This window comes from Pipistrellus kuhlii, unplaced genomic scaffold, assembly GCF_014108245.1.
Source record: "Pipistrellus kuhlii isolate mPipKuh1 unplaced genomic scaffold, mPipKuh1.p scaffold_m20_p_62, whole genome shotgun sequence".
In the NCBI taxonomy this organism is placed as follows: domain Eukaryota; kingdom Metazoa; phylum Chordata; class Mammalia; order Chiroptera; family Vespertilionidae; genus Pipistrellus; species Pipistrellus kuhlii.
The window spans coordinates 347,487-363,951 of NW_023425565.1; the positions used below are offsets into that span (position 1 = coordinate 347,487).

The window sequence follows — 16,465 nt, forward strand, 5'->3', positions numbered from 1 at the left end:
GGCGATCGTCACTACTTCTCCTTAGTAGGCGGACAAGACTGTAGTCGACAACTTCCACGGTTCGTAACATTCTTATTTCAGACTATATGTTTTGGGAAACTTTTCCATATTGCCTACTAAATATACAATGGCTTTTATATTTCCTATTAGTCGGTAACATTACCTAGAACAAAAAGGCACTTTTACTAGAAGATGGAACTGCTTTGACTCAATGTTTGCCAATGTTTAAATAATACTTTTGCCTTTGCACTTCTGCATCCACCCCAGAGCGCGTCAGCTGGGATCTGAGGGAAACCATCACACACATGTGCCCTTTGGCATCGGGGCTACGTGCAGCCACACACCGACCACACAGAGTGGTGAGTGGACAGCTGGTGGGACCTCCCAGGAACACCGACCCCTGGAGAGCAGACACTGCCGTCTCCCTGCTTGAGACATGCTAGCCACAGCAGGGCAGTGACTGTCAGGGCCATCTGCAGGTCAGTTTAAGGCATAAACCTCCAGTTTTAACATTTTACCAAATAACCACCGTTACTGGGATGCTACTGAGAGTGAAGCTCATGGTTGTCCTCCTTTCCTAAGAGCCCAAATGCCGCCCACCTTCGCTGCGCGGGGCACTCACGGCGACCTCAGTCAGGATCCTTCTAAGGCTTTAGAAAATGCACATGTGATTATGAGGAACCGAGGAAAACAAACAATGGATTTTACAGTACATACATTCTGGTGGAAGTCTGTTCTTTCTAAAAGCAAGTCTCTCAGTTTTCTTTCTGCTTTCTGCCAAGCTAAACAGGACTCCGTAAACATACTGACGAACTGGCCTATAGAGCAGGGCGGCGGGAGGCAGGTCTTTGCTGGCTTCATCTTCAATAGAAACAGCAATTTTGATTTCACCCTTTGCATGGAAGAAAGCAGAATAATATTGCACATTTTTCATGTTGAATTTACAATAAACTCAAAGAAATATACTGTATTATCTCCAGTTAATGACATTGCAATTCTATTCTAAATCAGTTACTTCACAACTTGTCTACAGCAAGATTTTTAGGGAGAGTTCAGTTAGTAGGTTGTAGCCAAAACATATGCTCAAAGAGTCAAAATAAAATCTACACGGTTTTATTTTCAATCTGGAACCAACAACAAAAGAAAACCACATGAATGATCCCAAAGTCTTTGAAATAATCTGGACAGAAAACATCAGACGGCAATAGGATAGAAAATGCTAAAAACTCAAATTTTATTTGAGTCAGGATGGCCATATGCAATGAAATTAGTAATTTTTAATGTCCTACATAAAATCCAAGAAACTGGTATCCAAAACATAAAATGGTCGGTTTTTCTTTACCAATTTCTTCCACAGAAAATTGCCACATAGAACTCTCTGAAATGCTGTTTATTTGTGAAGTTTTTGGCATGGAGCAGGCCTCCACCCCAGTGCAGCCGGTACTTGAAAGACCTATTGCACTGGGTGTGGGGCATAACAGCTGCTAGGGACAGAACATGAAGGACGCCCGTTCTGTTCAAGGTCCCAGGACAGCATGGCAGGGCCTCACTGTGGTGCGGGACCATGCCTCCAGGAGACAAATGACTACTGTGATTATCTGCAAAAATGCTGTGGTCCGGCCCTGGGTATTTTATAGCATCCAGGTATAGCAAGAGATTTTGCAAGAAATTTTACTTACATATATTTATAACGTGAAAGTGTATTTATGACCTTCAATGTCTACTAAATTTGTTCACATATACTCTTTTAATAATACTTTCCTAACAGCTGCGTTTCTTTCACACAAATTTAGCTTCAGAATTGTTTTTCTCCTTACCCTCAGTACCTTCATGTGTTAGCATGGCGAACCCTCTCACCTAGGGAGTGTTCACTCCCTCAGTACGATGAGGTTTTCATAACTCTACACTCCTACCAGCTTCACCTCAGTGAGACTGCCTCAGCATAGACAACTCGGTAACAGAGGTGCTCAGCTCACAGAAAGCAGCAGGCTTTCTCTAAACTCTCCCCTAGCACACTGAAAAATTTTAGGTGATACTTTAAAATCTGAAAAGACAATCAAGTTAACTTTTCTTAACCACAATCATTTTTATCAAAATTTGCTCTTAAGATCAGTGAGGAATGAAGAAGATTAGCAGTTTGCAGCACTCATATTGATCTAACAGATCGCCCAGCCATACCCACCAGCATGGCAGGGCACTCACAGCAGGGCCCGGGGACTTTATATCCCAAACACCACCAGGGGAAAGGGGGCCATCTCCTGAAAACCTTGGTCCCTTTAACCTAGCAAAACACTTATCTATCAACAGTAACTTTTCACTTACCCTTACAATTTATGTTGAACCTGAAAAATAAAATGTTTACTTTACAATCACAATTTCAAAAGTGGTACCTAATACATGGATACCCATATCAAGTAATAGTGGAGATTTAAGGAAATTACAATTTAAAAATAAAAGAGTTGAATAAGTAGTACTGGTCTAAATATTCTTTGGTTTATACAAGTAAGAAATGTTGAATTAGTTAACAATCGAAGCCCAGCTGGGGTGCTGTGAAACAGGAGTAACTTTTGCATTCACTGCTTCCCTTTTACAAACCACAGATGGATTGCAGAAAATAGAAAGAAAAAAGTGATTATACAGGGTAGTATACAGTAGATGCTGATGAAAACATATTAAAAATACATATAGTAATAAACCAATTCTGCATGAGAAGTCTGGTCACCAAGATAACATGTTAAACTATAAGTCTTGACAATTAAGTACCAAGATAAAGACTACAAATTACTGAAGAAATTTACATACACAAAGATCCATTCAAGACACCAAGAATCAAAACCAGTTAATGCCGCACTGAATAACTATTTAAACATGCATTTAATAAGACTAATAAAGTGAAATTATTACACGAGGTAAAAGATAAATTGCATTTTCTTACTATGATATGTTACAACCCCTGTATTCCATTTTTTGCTAGAAGTACTTTAAAAATCGTACTCAATGAGATGGAAGAACAAGTCAAAATGCACAAAGTCCTCTCAGCCACCGACTAGGGGGCATTTGGGGGGCTGAAAACCATATTTGACATTAGAATTAAACGTGACATTATGGCACAAATGCAGTGTAAGAAATTTTGAAATTAGAAATAAAGAATAAAATTAAAGTCAGAAAATAATATGATGTGTCATTAATTAGAAGTTTAAAAATATCTTATACGACATTGAAGGAGAAAATGAGACTTTTCCCATGTTTTTTTATTGTACTTAGAAGTATATATTTTTGTTATTTTTTCTCTAAGTTTAGAAAGGGGAAAATGAATTTTGTTTCAAAAACTTAAAAGCCAGCAGCCATGCGCCAGGGGAGACGGCACGTACCTTCGTCAGGACGTGGAAGATGTACGGGTACATCAGCCCCTTCTTGTGGCGGTGCTCGGCGACTCGCAGCACCTCGGGAGCGACAGGGGGCAGAGGCGGCGTGGTGATGTCCATGTGGTTCCTGGTGGGCATGGAGAGGAGGCATGGAATTGGCTGGACAGTGCCAATCTGGCTTCCCTTTCCGTCAGCAAGCTGGCTGCCTGAAGAGGCAGTGGACGAACCTTCTACCTACAGAGCAATGGGTGAGAGGAAAACAGGTTCATGCCAAGCTGTCTGTCCACCTGTGATGGAGTCCTGTCTAGAGAGACAGAGTTAACACCTTCACCACCGGAAGATGAGGGAGCGCTGACCCACCCCTGTGTGGACAGAGGGAGGGGTGAGTGGACGCTGTTTGGGGGGAGGGGAGCCCCACCATAAGGGCCCTGTGGGGAGACAGTAGTTTTCTGGGCTTGCTAACCCATGTGGCGAATTTCTGTGTTTACCTAACACCAAGTAGGCATGGTCCTCTCTACAGATGAGGAAACTAGTGCTCAGAGAGAGCATGTCATTTGTCCATGGCTGTGACCAGTACCTTCCAGTACCTTGTGGAACTAGGACTCAAATCTAGGCCTGACTCAGATCTGTTCTTCACCAGCACAGTTGGTATCTAAAGAATAATTAAAAGCCCAAACGCTTTGGTCATTATAAAGCCCCCAAATTAATTACACAGGAAGGTGTTTATGAAAAGTTAAAGCAAAAAACAAGCTAATTCCACAAAAATGGGTGAGTCACATCTATATATACAGACACAGAAATCTGTGCCTGGGATATTACTGTATTAGTTGAAAACTCCCCATACTGTATAAATCACCTGCCAAAATAAGGAATGTGTGTAAATAACTAGGAATGAGAGCAGAGCATCGCAAGGCAGTGGGAGCAAAGAAAGAAAAGGCAGAGGGGGCTCTTAGCTTTCTCTTTAAAAGATTTTAATTTTTTTAAAATAAACATTTTTTAAGTATTTTATTGATTTTTTTACAGAGAGGAAGGAAAAGGAATAGAGAGTTAGAAACATAGATGAGAATCATCGATCAGCTGCCTCCTGCACACCCCCTACTGGGGATGTGCCTGCAACCAAGATACATGCCCTTGACCAGAATCAAACCTGGGACCTTTCAGTCCACAGGCTGATGCTCTATCCACTGAGCCAAACCAGTCTCGGCTTTATAAACTTTTAAGTCTGAATTATTTATAAAGAGCAATTATTATTTGTACAGTAAATTATTTTTTCTTTCTCACAATAAATGTTGGAAATAATACTGCTTATTGTTTGATTCTGTGTCACCCTAGATATATCGGGTCTAGTAATAATTAATGTCGTTTTTAAACATTCGTTTAAAATCTTGCTTGGCGTTGACTTGTATTGACATAACCTTCAAACACGTGGCATCTACAGAACGTGTGAAGTGCAATTAACAAGTTTTGCTTGAAAAAGTTTGTGTTTGGTTTGGTTTTTGTTGCAAAACTAGGGCTAAGAAGATGGCGGATGAAGAGCATATTCGGCACTGCATGCTTTCCGAGTTCCAATTAGGAAGAAAAGCAAGTGAGGCTGCAAAAAACATCTGTAGTGCTCTTGGTCAAGATGCAGTTAGCGCCAGAAAATGCCAGCGTTGGTTTGAGAAATTTTGCGAGGGAAATTTTTCGTTAGATGACAAGAGTGGTCGAGGCCGTGTGTCCAATTTTGATCAAGAAGCTCTTCAAGCTCTTTTGGTGCAAAATCCTCAAATTACCCAACAAGAGCTTGCGACAACTTTAAATTGTTCACAAAAAACAATTTCCAATCAATTGCATGCACTTGGCAAAGTCCAAAAGTTTGGAAAATGGGTTCCTCATGAGTTGACCGACAACAACCGTAATCAAAGAGTCACAATTTGCAGTTCGCTCCTCTCTCATCAAAACCGTTTGCCGTTTTTAGAGCAAATTGTTACCGGAGATGAACAATGGGTGCTGTATGTTAATTTGAAAAGGCGGCCTCAATGGTTGGACAAAAATGAGGCTCCGCAGCCCACGCCAAAACCTGACTTGCATGCAAAAAAAGTGATGTTGCGTGTTTGGTGGAATTTTAAAGGAATTCTTCATTATGAACTTTTACCATCTAACTAAACCATTACAAGTGCAGTGTATAGTGCCCAATTGGAAAGGTTAGCCCAAGCTTTAAGAGAAAAAGAACCCGTGCTGATTAATCGGAAGGGCGTAATTCTTCACCACAATAACGCACGACCGCATACTGCAAGAATCACTGCTGAAAAACTGCGCCAGTTGGAATGGGAAGTTCTCCCTCAACCTGCATATTCTCCTGATATTGCCCCTTCCGATTACCATTTGTTTAGTTCTTTGCAAAACTTTCTTCTTGGAAAAAAATTTAATAATGAAGAATGCCTCAAAAATGCATTGACGGAATTTTTTGCATCAAAATCACAAGAATTTTACAACAGAGGGATTAAAATGCTTCCTGAGCGTTGGGCACAAGTAGTAGAAAACAACGGCAACTATATTGTTGATTAAATTTTGTTGTATTGTTTAAATAAATTCGATTTCAAAAAGTATTAGAAAACGACATTAATTATTACTAGACCTAAATATATTTTTCTGTTATGAAAAAAATATGCATTCTTTACAATGCTATGTATTAAGCGCTGAATTTTACCCCTTAAAACACAAAGCGCCACACTGGGTCATAAGAAGAGCAATACTGGGAACCTGCAGTGCTTTCCCCCGGCCCGTTCCACAGGATGCAGACACTGGAAGGCGCCTGGAAACAACAGGCATCCGTGAAGCTCATTTATAGGACCATCATTCACAGTGACAGTATTTCTGGTATTCTGTCACCTTGTATGTAAACAAGCTCAGAGACCATGTAATCTAAGTGATTGCCTAGCAGTGTTTCCCAAAGTGTGGTACGCGTACCCCCAGGGGTACGGGAAGAGTTTGGTGGGGGTACCCGTTGCACCGGAGTTTGGTGGGGATATGCACTGCACCGTGCTTAGCTGCGTCTAATACATCCTTTTTATTTTTTTATTTTTTTATTTTTTTTACGAGAGGTACTCAGCGTTACGAAAATTATAGAAGGGGTACACATATGTCAAAAGTTTGGGAAACACTGGCCTATAGAAACAGATGTGGCTTTGCAGTTAAAAAGATATTTTGCCGAAACCGGTTTGGCTCAGTGGATAGAGTGTCGGCTTGGGGACCGAAAGGTCCCAGGTTTGATTCTGGTCAAGGGCATGTACCTTGGTTGCGGGCACATCCCCAGTAGGGGGTGTGCAAAAGGCAGCTGATCGATGACTCTCTCTCATCGGTGTTTCTAACTCTCTATCTCTCTCCCTTCCCCTCTGTACAAAATCAAAATATATATATATATAAATAAAAATAAAAAGGCCCTGTTCTCACCAGGCCTTTGTGTTTGGGGCTGGTGCGACCCTGCAAAAAAATAAAATAAATAAAATAATAAAAATAAATAAAATAAAAATAAAATAAATAAATAAAAAGATATTTCTATATATCACCATAAATAGCTAAAAGCAGAAAAAAGGGGAGGAGAGAAATGTAGTTTATTTTCATTTTTTCTGTAGACATACCAATGCTTTATCAATCCCCACAAAGACCCTATAAGATAGCGGTCACCAACCAGTGGTCCATGAGGTCCGAAGGTTGGCGCCCGCTATAAGAGATAGGACTCTGGACAGCTCTAGTGCTTGGCCAGACTCTGCAGCCAGCAGACAGGTCAGATTTCCCCCAGCCTCCTTCCCCTGCCCCATACAACTGTGATTCCCCTTCCCCCTGCCAATGTCTGTATTACTCACAATATACTGGAAAAGAGCAAGCGTGTTTTACTTTCAAACAATTCCTACTAGCACATGCTGACAGAGCCAGGGCTGGAGGGGAATGAGGCGTGAGCCTATACCTTTGTTTGGTCTCCTGGGTCTCCCCGTGCGTGAGGCTCCGAGTGGCTTCCTGTCTTCTCCCAGCCAATTTTGTTCCCACTGACATGGCTGAACACAAAATGCACACGATTACTGTTAGTGTCAACTACTTCCCACACATGCTCACGATGATAAGAAGGGGCTGTGGTATGGACTCAAGAACAACCCTTGTGCTTTACTAATCTTGCCACCCAACAATCCATCTCTAAGGATAACCCTACACAGGAGCATTTCTGCCCATTTCCAGCAGGCAGGTGATAACCACTCACTGGGGAAGAGAAACGGGTGCCTAGCCCACGCCGACCACTCAGCTGAAAGATGGTCTGGGATGTGCTGGTGCCACGAGATACAAAAGACACAAACGCAGCCTTCCTTTTATCTTAGAGAAACGAGACTAAAACCCCCACATTTAACTGACCATTATCAGGCAGTAGAATGTTACATGTTATCTGAATCACATTACTCATAGTTTATAAATAATGCAGGGTATTCTGTGCCAAGTGGCAACACACAGGGAGGCCAGCTTCCTCATGGGAAGGGTCATGGGAGAGAGCGAAGACGTGGGTGACACTCAAGGCCAAGTCAGAGTGGATGGCACCTTCCAGGCCCCAGAGAGGAAACGGGTTTGTGAGCTCAGAGAACAGGGAGTTAACTGAATTTTATTTGGGGAATCATTTTACTTGGCAAAGCAGTAAAAAATACAGTGGGAACAAGAGATGAAAAAGATTATGGAGTATCTAAAATGCCAGAATGACGTATTTTAAAGAGCATTTTTTTAAACTGTGGGTTGTGACCCACTCTGAAAACAATCTAGTGGGTTTAAGCAGCATTTTTTAAACACTAACATGGAACAGAACAGAATGCAGTGAATGTGGTATGAATGGTATTATTTCACAAATTCTTTGCTCATTTGTTCACTCCAGGCCACGATGTAAGAGAAGGTTATGAGATACAAGAGGTTTGTGAGAAGCATCCTCCTGGATAGAGCAGGGAGCCTGGAGCAGCCAGAGCTGCAGCCTTGGCAGACAAGACAATGCCCACATAGGGACGACGCCCCTTCACTCACCCTTCCCTGCGAGGCTCTGAGCTCAGAGGGTCTTCTAAAATCAGTGCTGGACACAGGCATGCTAGCAGAGAGAGCACTTCACTGGCTCGCCCTTCTTGCTGATGCATGTGACCGGTGGAGAGAAGCTAAGACCTCCTCCTATCTTCCACAGGCGCACAGCCTGTCACAGGAGAACCCCGGCGGGGTCTTTGTCCCACCCTGCAGGAGCCCCAGGCTCCTCCCGGACTCACTTAGGCCATTCAGTCGCTGTCAGCCTTGGAGAGGTAAGAGAGTGAACCTCAGCAGGTCTGACGTGCATCTCTCCGATGATGAAGATAAGCACCTCTCCATGGGTGACAGGACTCGTCAAATCGTCTGAACATTTCCTACATACTTCTTACGGACTTATAGGAAGTCAGCACATGTTCTGGATGCAAGCTCTTAGTTGGGAATAAGGATTAGAAGTATCTTCCATACCCTCTTGGATTGCTGTCCCCGCCTCTCCAAGGTAGACTGAAGTTTTTATATGTGATGCCTCATCCTGTAGGTCTTGGCTGCAATACTATCCTAATGCAGCCTTTCTCAACCATCCTCCCACCACCATTCTCACTTATTTCCTTCATGGCATGTATCACTTCCTCATGATCTGTAAGTATTGTCTATATAATAACTAATTATAAATTGTGAGGATAGGACCTAGCAGCCATCATTGAGCAGGTACCCAACTACTAAAGATATATGGCAAAGAAGACATCTCTTTTATGTGACACCAGAGGCCCGGTGCACGGAATTCCTGCATGGGCAGGGTCCCTAGGCCTGACCAGCGATTATGGCTGATCTGTGGGGTGATCAAGGACCCTGTCACACCCGCCTTGGCTGTTTGGGCACTGAAGAGGCTAAAATCCTGAGTTAGGTATTTTTAAAAAAGAGGGGGGAGGGGGGCGCGGGGGCGGAGAGATATGGGTCTGCCCAGCACACACATATACATGTGTATATACATACACACCTATACTCCACCCATTTCCCTCACTGACCTTATTTTTTAAAATAAATGTTTGCAAATGTCATGGGATTAAAAAAAAAGTGTCATGTTTGAATTTGCATTCCTTTGATTTTCCTTGTGAGCAAGAACATCCTTTCCTATTTTATTGACCATCTGTGTTTCCTCTGACCCACATGATTATAGTCTTTGCCATTCAAAACACTTTTCTTTTTAATTTGTAGGAAGCTTTTTTTCTGGTGGTGAGGAGGATAATTCTCTTTTATTCTATAACTTGTGGCCCAATGCACGGAATTCATGCATAGTGGGGAGGAGGGGTGTTCCTCAGCCCAGCCTGCACCTTCTCCAATCTGGGATCCCTTGGGGGATGTCCGGCTGGTTTAGGTCATAATCTAGACCACTGGCTCCTAACAACTCATCTGCCTGCCTGCCTGATCTCCTCTAACCACTCTGCCTGCCGGCCTGCTTGCCCCCATCTGCTCCCCCCATCGGCCTTCTCACCCCCTATTGCCCCACTCCCCAACGGCCTGCTCGCCCCCAACTGGCCCCCTCTGCTGGCATGAGTTCGCCCCCAACTGCCCCTCCACCAGCCTGCTCACCCCCAACTGCCCCCCTTGCCAGCCTGGTTGCCCCCAAATGCCCTCCCCTCTTGGCCTGATCGCCCCTTACCACCTCTGCCTCTGCCCTGCCACCATGACTTTGTCTTGAAGGATGCCTGGAAGATCTCCTAGTCTAATTAGCATATTACCCTTTTATCAGTTTAGATAGTCCTATGTCCCATCAGCTCCGTCCTTTAAAAAAATCATTGATGTCTGTTAGGGAAACAGTATCATTTACTAGTATTTTATGGACCCATCTGTGGACAATACAGTGGAGGAAGTATAAATGCCAGAGGGAATCGAACAGGGAAAAGTGACAAGGAACCCTGGTTGGTTTAGCTCAGGGTTAGAGTGTTGGCCCGCAGACCAAAGGGTTGCAGGTTCGGTCCCCGGCCCTGTCAGGATTCATGTGGAAGGCAGGCAATCAATGTGTCTCTCTCTCATAGATATTCTCTCTCTATAACCCTCTCCTCTCTAAAAATTAATGGGAAAAAATATCCTTGGGTGAGAATTTTATAAAAAAGCGATGAAGGGTGATGTGATGAAGTGAGAGAGGGACACACCCAGCTGGGTGGTGGCAGATCCCCACCTCTGCTATTGCACAAGTCAAGGTCATAAGGATAGCGACACAAACATTATAGTCAACCTTCAGAAGCTGTTACAAGAGGTGCTGAAGTCGGGTTTTGGAGTAATTTCCAGCTAAATGGCCTAGCCTCCCAGATGCCTGTCCATCCCAAGGATAACGACACCCGATCAGAGCAAACTCATTTCCAAAGAATCACTGGATCTCTCCAGCTGCAGGGCCATTCTAAGAAAGCACTACAGATATTTCACGTCACCGAGAATAGAGGTCAGACTCCACCATTCAGCCTCCACCTTGCTAGACCTCCTGGTCAAGCCACCTCTCCTTCCACCCTACATCTGTCCAGCTCAAATCTCACCTCTCGGGGAAGTGCTCACAACTCCAGTCCCTCTTGTCCGGGTGTGTTGTTCTTCATACACTCATCCCTGGGCTGTTCACTTCTTTGCAGACTGCCCACTCCACACCTTGTCTGTACTGCCCGCCACATGCTCACTGGTAGACACAAGTGCTCAAGTGCTGCTTGGCTGAGTGGATGGGTGATTTCTTTCCCTCAAGACCACCTGAAAGCACGTTGTAGGTTCAGGGGTCTTCATTCACATCCAAACCAAAAGCAACCAACCACATGTCCTCACTTTATGCTCTCACAGGGTTTGAGCTGGAAAAGCAACCCTCTAGCCTATGCAGGGCCTCAAGTGCAGACACACGACGCAGCCAGCAGGCTAGAATCTTCACCCTGGAATCAAGAACACTGCCCTTCTTTAGCATATGCCACAAGTGAGGACACCTATGACCGGGGCTGATCCCAGGTCCTGCGATGCCTGGCACATAGTCCTGAAGCCTCAGGCACACGTGCCCCACTTCCTCTTCCTTCCTTTCTTCCTCTCAATTTTAACTCCTGCCTCTCATTTGTTAAAATAAATGGGGAAGTAGATTCAAGGAAATAAGACATTGCTAAGCCGCACTTGATCCACTCTTTCCCTTGCTAGCTGTGGATGTGCTCACCACACTTCATATCACAAGGATGGCAGATATCCTTGATGACTCTACACTGAGTCCACCTTCCAAAGCTTCTCCAGAAAAGGCAGTGAAAACACTAAGCTGGGGGTGTGGACAAGTGAGTGACAGCTCAAACTGGCAGAGGTGACTGAAATCGAGGACAGTTCCAGGGAATGCGATGTTGGCCAGTACCTTTGGGAACAGGCTGGAACTGAATCAGTACCACAGAAGGGAGGAGAAACCTGACTCACCCCAAGTTCAACTCAAGTCCTAACTGGGCAGTGTGCCAAACTGAGCTGGCAGCTCGCATCATCTCTGATTCCCTACCTGACAAAGCAAGGCTCCACACGCCTCCCCATGCCAGGCCTCTGCCGGCTCCCACACTCGCCACCACAAAGCACATCTGCCTCGAGTCTACTTGTGCTTCAGTCTGGAAAGAATGTTTCTCAGTAAGACGACCATGTCCTATACAGATGCCTTGATGTTGTTGACATGAATCAACTTTTAAAAGAAAACTCACAGAATTCGAGTGGAAGGGGTTCCGAGACATCCATCAGCCGTTTTTAGACTTCCCTGAGCTAGAGAAATCACATGTACACGCACACACCTTTCTGAGCCCCAGCCCAGAAATTCCCACTCAGTACGTCTTAGGAATATTTCCTTTCCAAAAGGTTTACTCAAAAGTTTGAATGTTATGACTTTTCACTTCATTTCAGGATTTTAGGACTGCACATGCAGTAAGAGTTTATGCCATTTTATGCTTCCCTGCTTCAGACAGTGCACAATCTCTGGATGACAGCAAACTCCTTGGTTACTGCTGCTTGAGGTCAGCAGACATTAGTGCCCATTTTACAGATGAAGAAAAAGAGGACAAAGTAGGAAAAATCTACAGCATCAGTCACTTGCAGGAAGAATGGAATCTTGCGCATTTCTGACAGCAGAAATCAATGAAGTTCTAACAAGCCCTAGGCATCTACCGGAAACTAGAGTTCCAACCCGGAAAAAGAAGATCAGACTGTAAGAAAGACCCCTTTTCTTTTCCTTTTCCTTTAATTTGAATCAGGATTCTTAGACGCATAAGGAGGTGAAAGGAGGGGAGGAAGACTTCCTCAATCAGATTATAATGAATTGTGTACTTGAAAAAGTATTTACTTAGGGGCACACATTTAAAATACTCCTCTCTGGGAGAACTCCAGCCTGGGTCTGGCAGCTTTCTAGGGTTTTGATTGGGTGAACAGTGTTATTTCAAGAACAGTCCTATGAATTGTTAAACTCAGGAGCAAAAGAAATTCAAAGTTCCCACTGGGCCAGGACCTGAGACGGAAAGCTACAGGCGTCTAACTTAAAATGCTTCCTGGGATGGAGGTAGGGAGAGAACAGCAAGAAAAACCACAGAGTAAGAGTCAGCAGGGCTGAGCAGACAACTTCACCACATTTGGAGGTCACATAGACCAATTTTCCTAAAACTCCACCTCAGCAGAGGATCAACGGGCCAAGGCCACCGGCTGGCGGCAGACTCAGCGGGAAGCTCTGTGCACATGTCTAAACACCTCTCTCCCATGTCTGAGGAGCGCAGAGCCCGGCACAAAGTAACCCTCACCTACCTGCAACCAGCTGCCTCTCTGAGCACAGCCCACGGTGCCACCGGCTGGGCTTCCCCAGGGACAAGCTACACAAGAAACCCACCACTCACTTTGCAGCTCCTCCACTGCCCTCATCGTTGTCTGAAGATGACGACGTAGAAGAACCAGGAAAGTACGCTGAGTCCACGTGATTGGGGCTGCCGCTCGGAGCGGGGTTGATGGGGGAAGACCTTTCATACAGTGGAGTATGCTTTCCTTCGTGAGGAATGTTATTGTAGTTGTTCTGCTCAGTCAGATTCTTTCCGCTGGTTTCCAAAGTGAGGGCCGGCTCAGCGAGACTGTAATGGGGCGGCCCCTGACCCGGAGCACCTGGGTTGGGCCCCTGGGGAGCCTGAAACAGAGGGCAGAGAGGGCACAGGTCACACACGTACAAGCTACCTAGGGGACCCCGCTCCCGTTAGCATTCTTGGTCTTGGCTGCAGTTTTAATTCAACAAACTCTGGCACCTGCTTCACATATCAATTCAAGAGCTTAAGACATTATTTAGTGTTTGTTACGATTTGATGCATATGTAGCTAGCAAGGCCAGCTGTCCCCAAAGGCAGACAAACCAGCTGCAGAAGCAAAGGAAAGGCCTTACCATGGGCTTGGCTTGCAGAGAGGTCTGTGGAATGTTGAGCATCTGGGGGGGAACATACGGTGGCACTATCCCAGGAAATGCAAACGGATGTGCTCTGGCTGTTTCATCAACACGGAGAGAAAACGACAAAACAACTGTGAGCAGAGGACACCTACCTCCCCAGGACATTGTGGTGGCCAGCACGCCTGGTGTGTCTCAGATGCCAACACACCGCTGGTCCCACTTCTCAGAAACCTTTAGGAAATTGTCTTTAACAGTAAAAATATTTTATGACGATCAATTTTATATACTGGGACTAGATTTTTAACTTTCAAGAATCTTCAGTTAACTTTTGATGCCTTTTTTTTGCTTTTGTTTCTTCGAATGCCTAGTAAACCCATCGTTAACTGGCCAGGCATTCTCGTCCACCTGTCCGTCTGCTCACTGCTGACAAACCCTGACCCCTGAGTCGGTAGCACTAATGAGCAAACAGGGCAGAACATGCCCCCCTCCATCTTAAACAGAACTTCTCTGTGTAAGCTCACACTAGTTCTTAGCTATTAGCAAGCTTTTAAATACAAAAAAATGAAATGTGGCTGTTGCTGCCCATACTTTGTTGTTCATTGTTAGCAAAACCATGATCAGGTGACACATTTTAACATGCATTATAGGATCAGTAATGTTGGATGATGTGTTCTCACGAACATGCTTTTATAAACCTGTTCTGGTGTACGCTGGCATTTGTTCATTATCTTCATGTCCCCATGGAGAAGCAGTTGCACACACAACATCAGGACGGGGTCCTGTGTCAGCTTTAAGATGTAACAACAGCCAAAACCGGTTTGGCTCAGTGGATAGAGCATTGGCCTGTGGACTGAAAGGTCCCAGGTTCGATTCTGGTCAAGGGCATGTACCTTGGTTGCGGGCACATCCCCAGTAGGGGGTGTGCAAGAGGCAGCTGATCGATGTTTCTAACTCTTTATCCCTCTCTTTTCCTCTCTGTAAAAAAGCAATAAGATATATTTTCAAAAAAAAAAAAAAGAAAAAAAGGGAATTAACCAGAAGCTCTACTGTGAGCTAGTTAGCCCTACCTAACAAATAATCTATTACTGGACATATTACTGAACATATTTACTACAGAGATGCTACATTAAATAAAACAAACGGTAATAAAGTAATATTTTTTATGAATTGTATTTGCAGGTAGGTGCTGATATGTTATTTTCAAGTGCTAATTATAAAAAATATAGCTTTGAAAATTCAGATTCTAGGATTAAATAAATCAATATATTCTCTACCAACTAACTCTCCATGCTTGCAAAAAACAAGGCAGAATTTTTCAACTACATTAACCATGTTGAAATTGATTTACAGATGATTGCTGAACAGCACAGGCTTGAACCTCATGGGTCCACTTATATGGGGATGTTTTTCAATAAATACAGTCAGCCCTCTGTATCCTCCAGGGTTTCACAACCAACCAACCTCAAATGGAAAACAGTACTTTCAATCTGCAGTTGAGAGCCCGCAGATGCATTGCTCTAGGCCCATGTCGGCACACTGCAGTTCGCGAGCCACATGTGGCTCTTTGGCCACTTGAGTGTGGCTCTTCCATAAAATACCACAGCCTGGAAGAGTCTATTTTGAAGAAGTGGCGTTAGAAGAAGTTTGTTTTAAAAATTTGGCTCTCAAAAGAAATTTCAATCGTTGTACTGTTATATTTGGCTCTGTTGACTAATGAGTTTGCCGACCACTGTTCTAGGCCACTTAATACAAGCGACTTAAGCATCTTGGGATTTTGGTATTGGGGTGAGGGTTCTAGAACCAATCAATCCTCTGTAGATACAAGGGATGACTACCACTGGGTTTTGGGGGAGTCAAGTTATATGGAGATATTCAATAGCACAGGGGGTTGGCACCCCTAACCCCACATTTTTCAAAGGTCAAATAAATATTACTCAGCATTAATATTCTATAGAAGCTAAGGTGCATGCAGTTATATTGCTACTGGCAGTAGAGTTCTTGGGTTCCCCAAGAGAGAAAATGGGTTTGTTAAGCTTATGCTCGAGCACAAGGGAGGCAGCACAGAGAAAAGGGCGATCCTCTGAGCCGGCTTCATGGCTGGCTCTGCGTGGCTGCTTTTATCAGCTGGTGGCAAAGTGGGCTTGCGGGGAAAGGCAGACTTTTTGTAAAGGTGGGATGTGGGATTTTTAATTTCAGGATTCGGGTGAATTCCTTTTGCCTGGTAATGACTTTGCACCTGCGCTGAGGTATAGGATGGCAGACTGCTCATTACTGCCATCCTAGGAAGGGCCAACAGTGGTCACACCTTGGTCAACTGCACATTTGATCAGTAGTTTAAGCAGGTAGTTGGAGGGGAGATAAAATCAGCTGCCTGTTTTTGAGTAGGGAGTGAAAAGGTGGTCACACTTTTGCGGCCCAGCGTTCCTTCTGGCCACCTGGCATCCTTGGGGCCCAGGGCCTGGGTCACTGTGTTATCTCAATAGGAAGGAGGATTTCATGTAATTGTTTCCATCCTCTCATGGCGGAACAGCTGAAGCAGGATGGGTGGAGGCACAGTGGGAAATGACCTGACCATTGGCCTACGGAGTTCGGTTTAACAGGCCAAGCCTGCTGAAGGCCAGGCCGGAGAGCAGAGGCAGGAGGTAGGGGACTTCGGGGCAAGAGGACACAGGAGGCATTCTCAGCTT

At 44.5% G+C, this 16,465-nt stretch overlaps 1 protein-coding gene across 7 annotated transcripts in view; it reads right to left on the reverse strand.

The window, feature by feature from the left end:
- The window catches only part of FAM120A (family with sequence similarity 120A), a 104,790-nt gene that overhangs the window by 35,325 nt on the left and 53,000 nt on the right, over positions 1–16,465 (reverse strand). For all 7 annotated transcript variants that reach the window (XR_004984701.2, XM_036420151.2, XM_045575052.1 and 4 more), the window contains 5 exons: positions 13,776–13,873; positions 13,247–13,527; positions 7,312–7,399; positions 3,372–3,599; positions 718–892 (listed from right to left, as the gene is read on the reverse strand). Coding sequence is in view for 6 of the 7 variants with exons in the window: in XM_036420151.2 (XP_036276044.1) it covers positions 718–892; positions 3,372–3,599; positions 7,312–7,399; positions 13,247–13,527; positions 13,776–13,873 (870 nt within the window). In the remaining variant the exon portion in view is untranslated. The remainder of the gene's footprint in view (positions 1–717; positions 893–3,371; positions 3,600–7,311; positions 7,400–13,246; positions 13,528–13,775; positions 13,874–16,465) is intronic.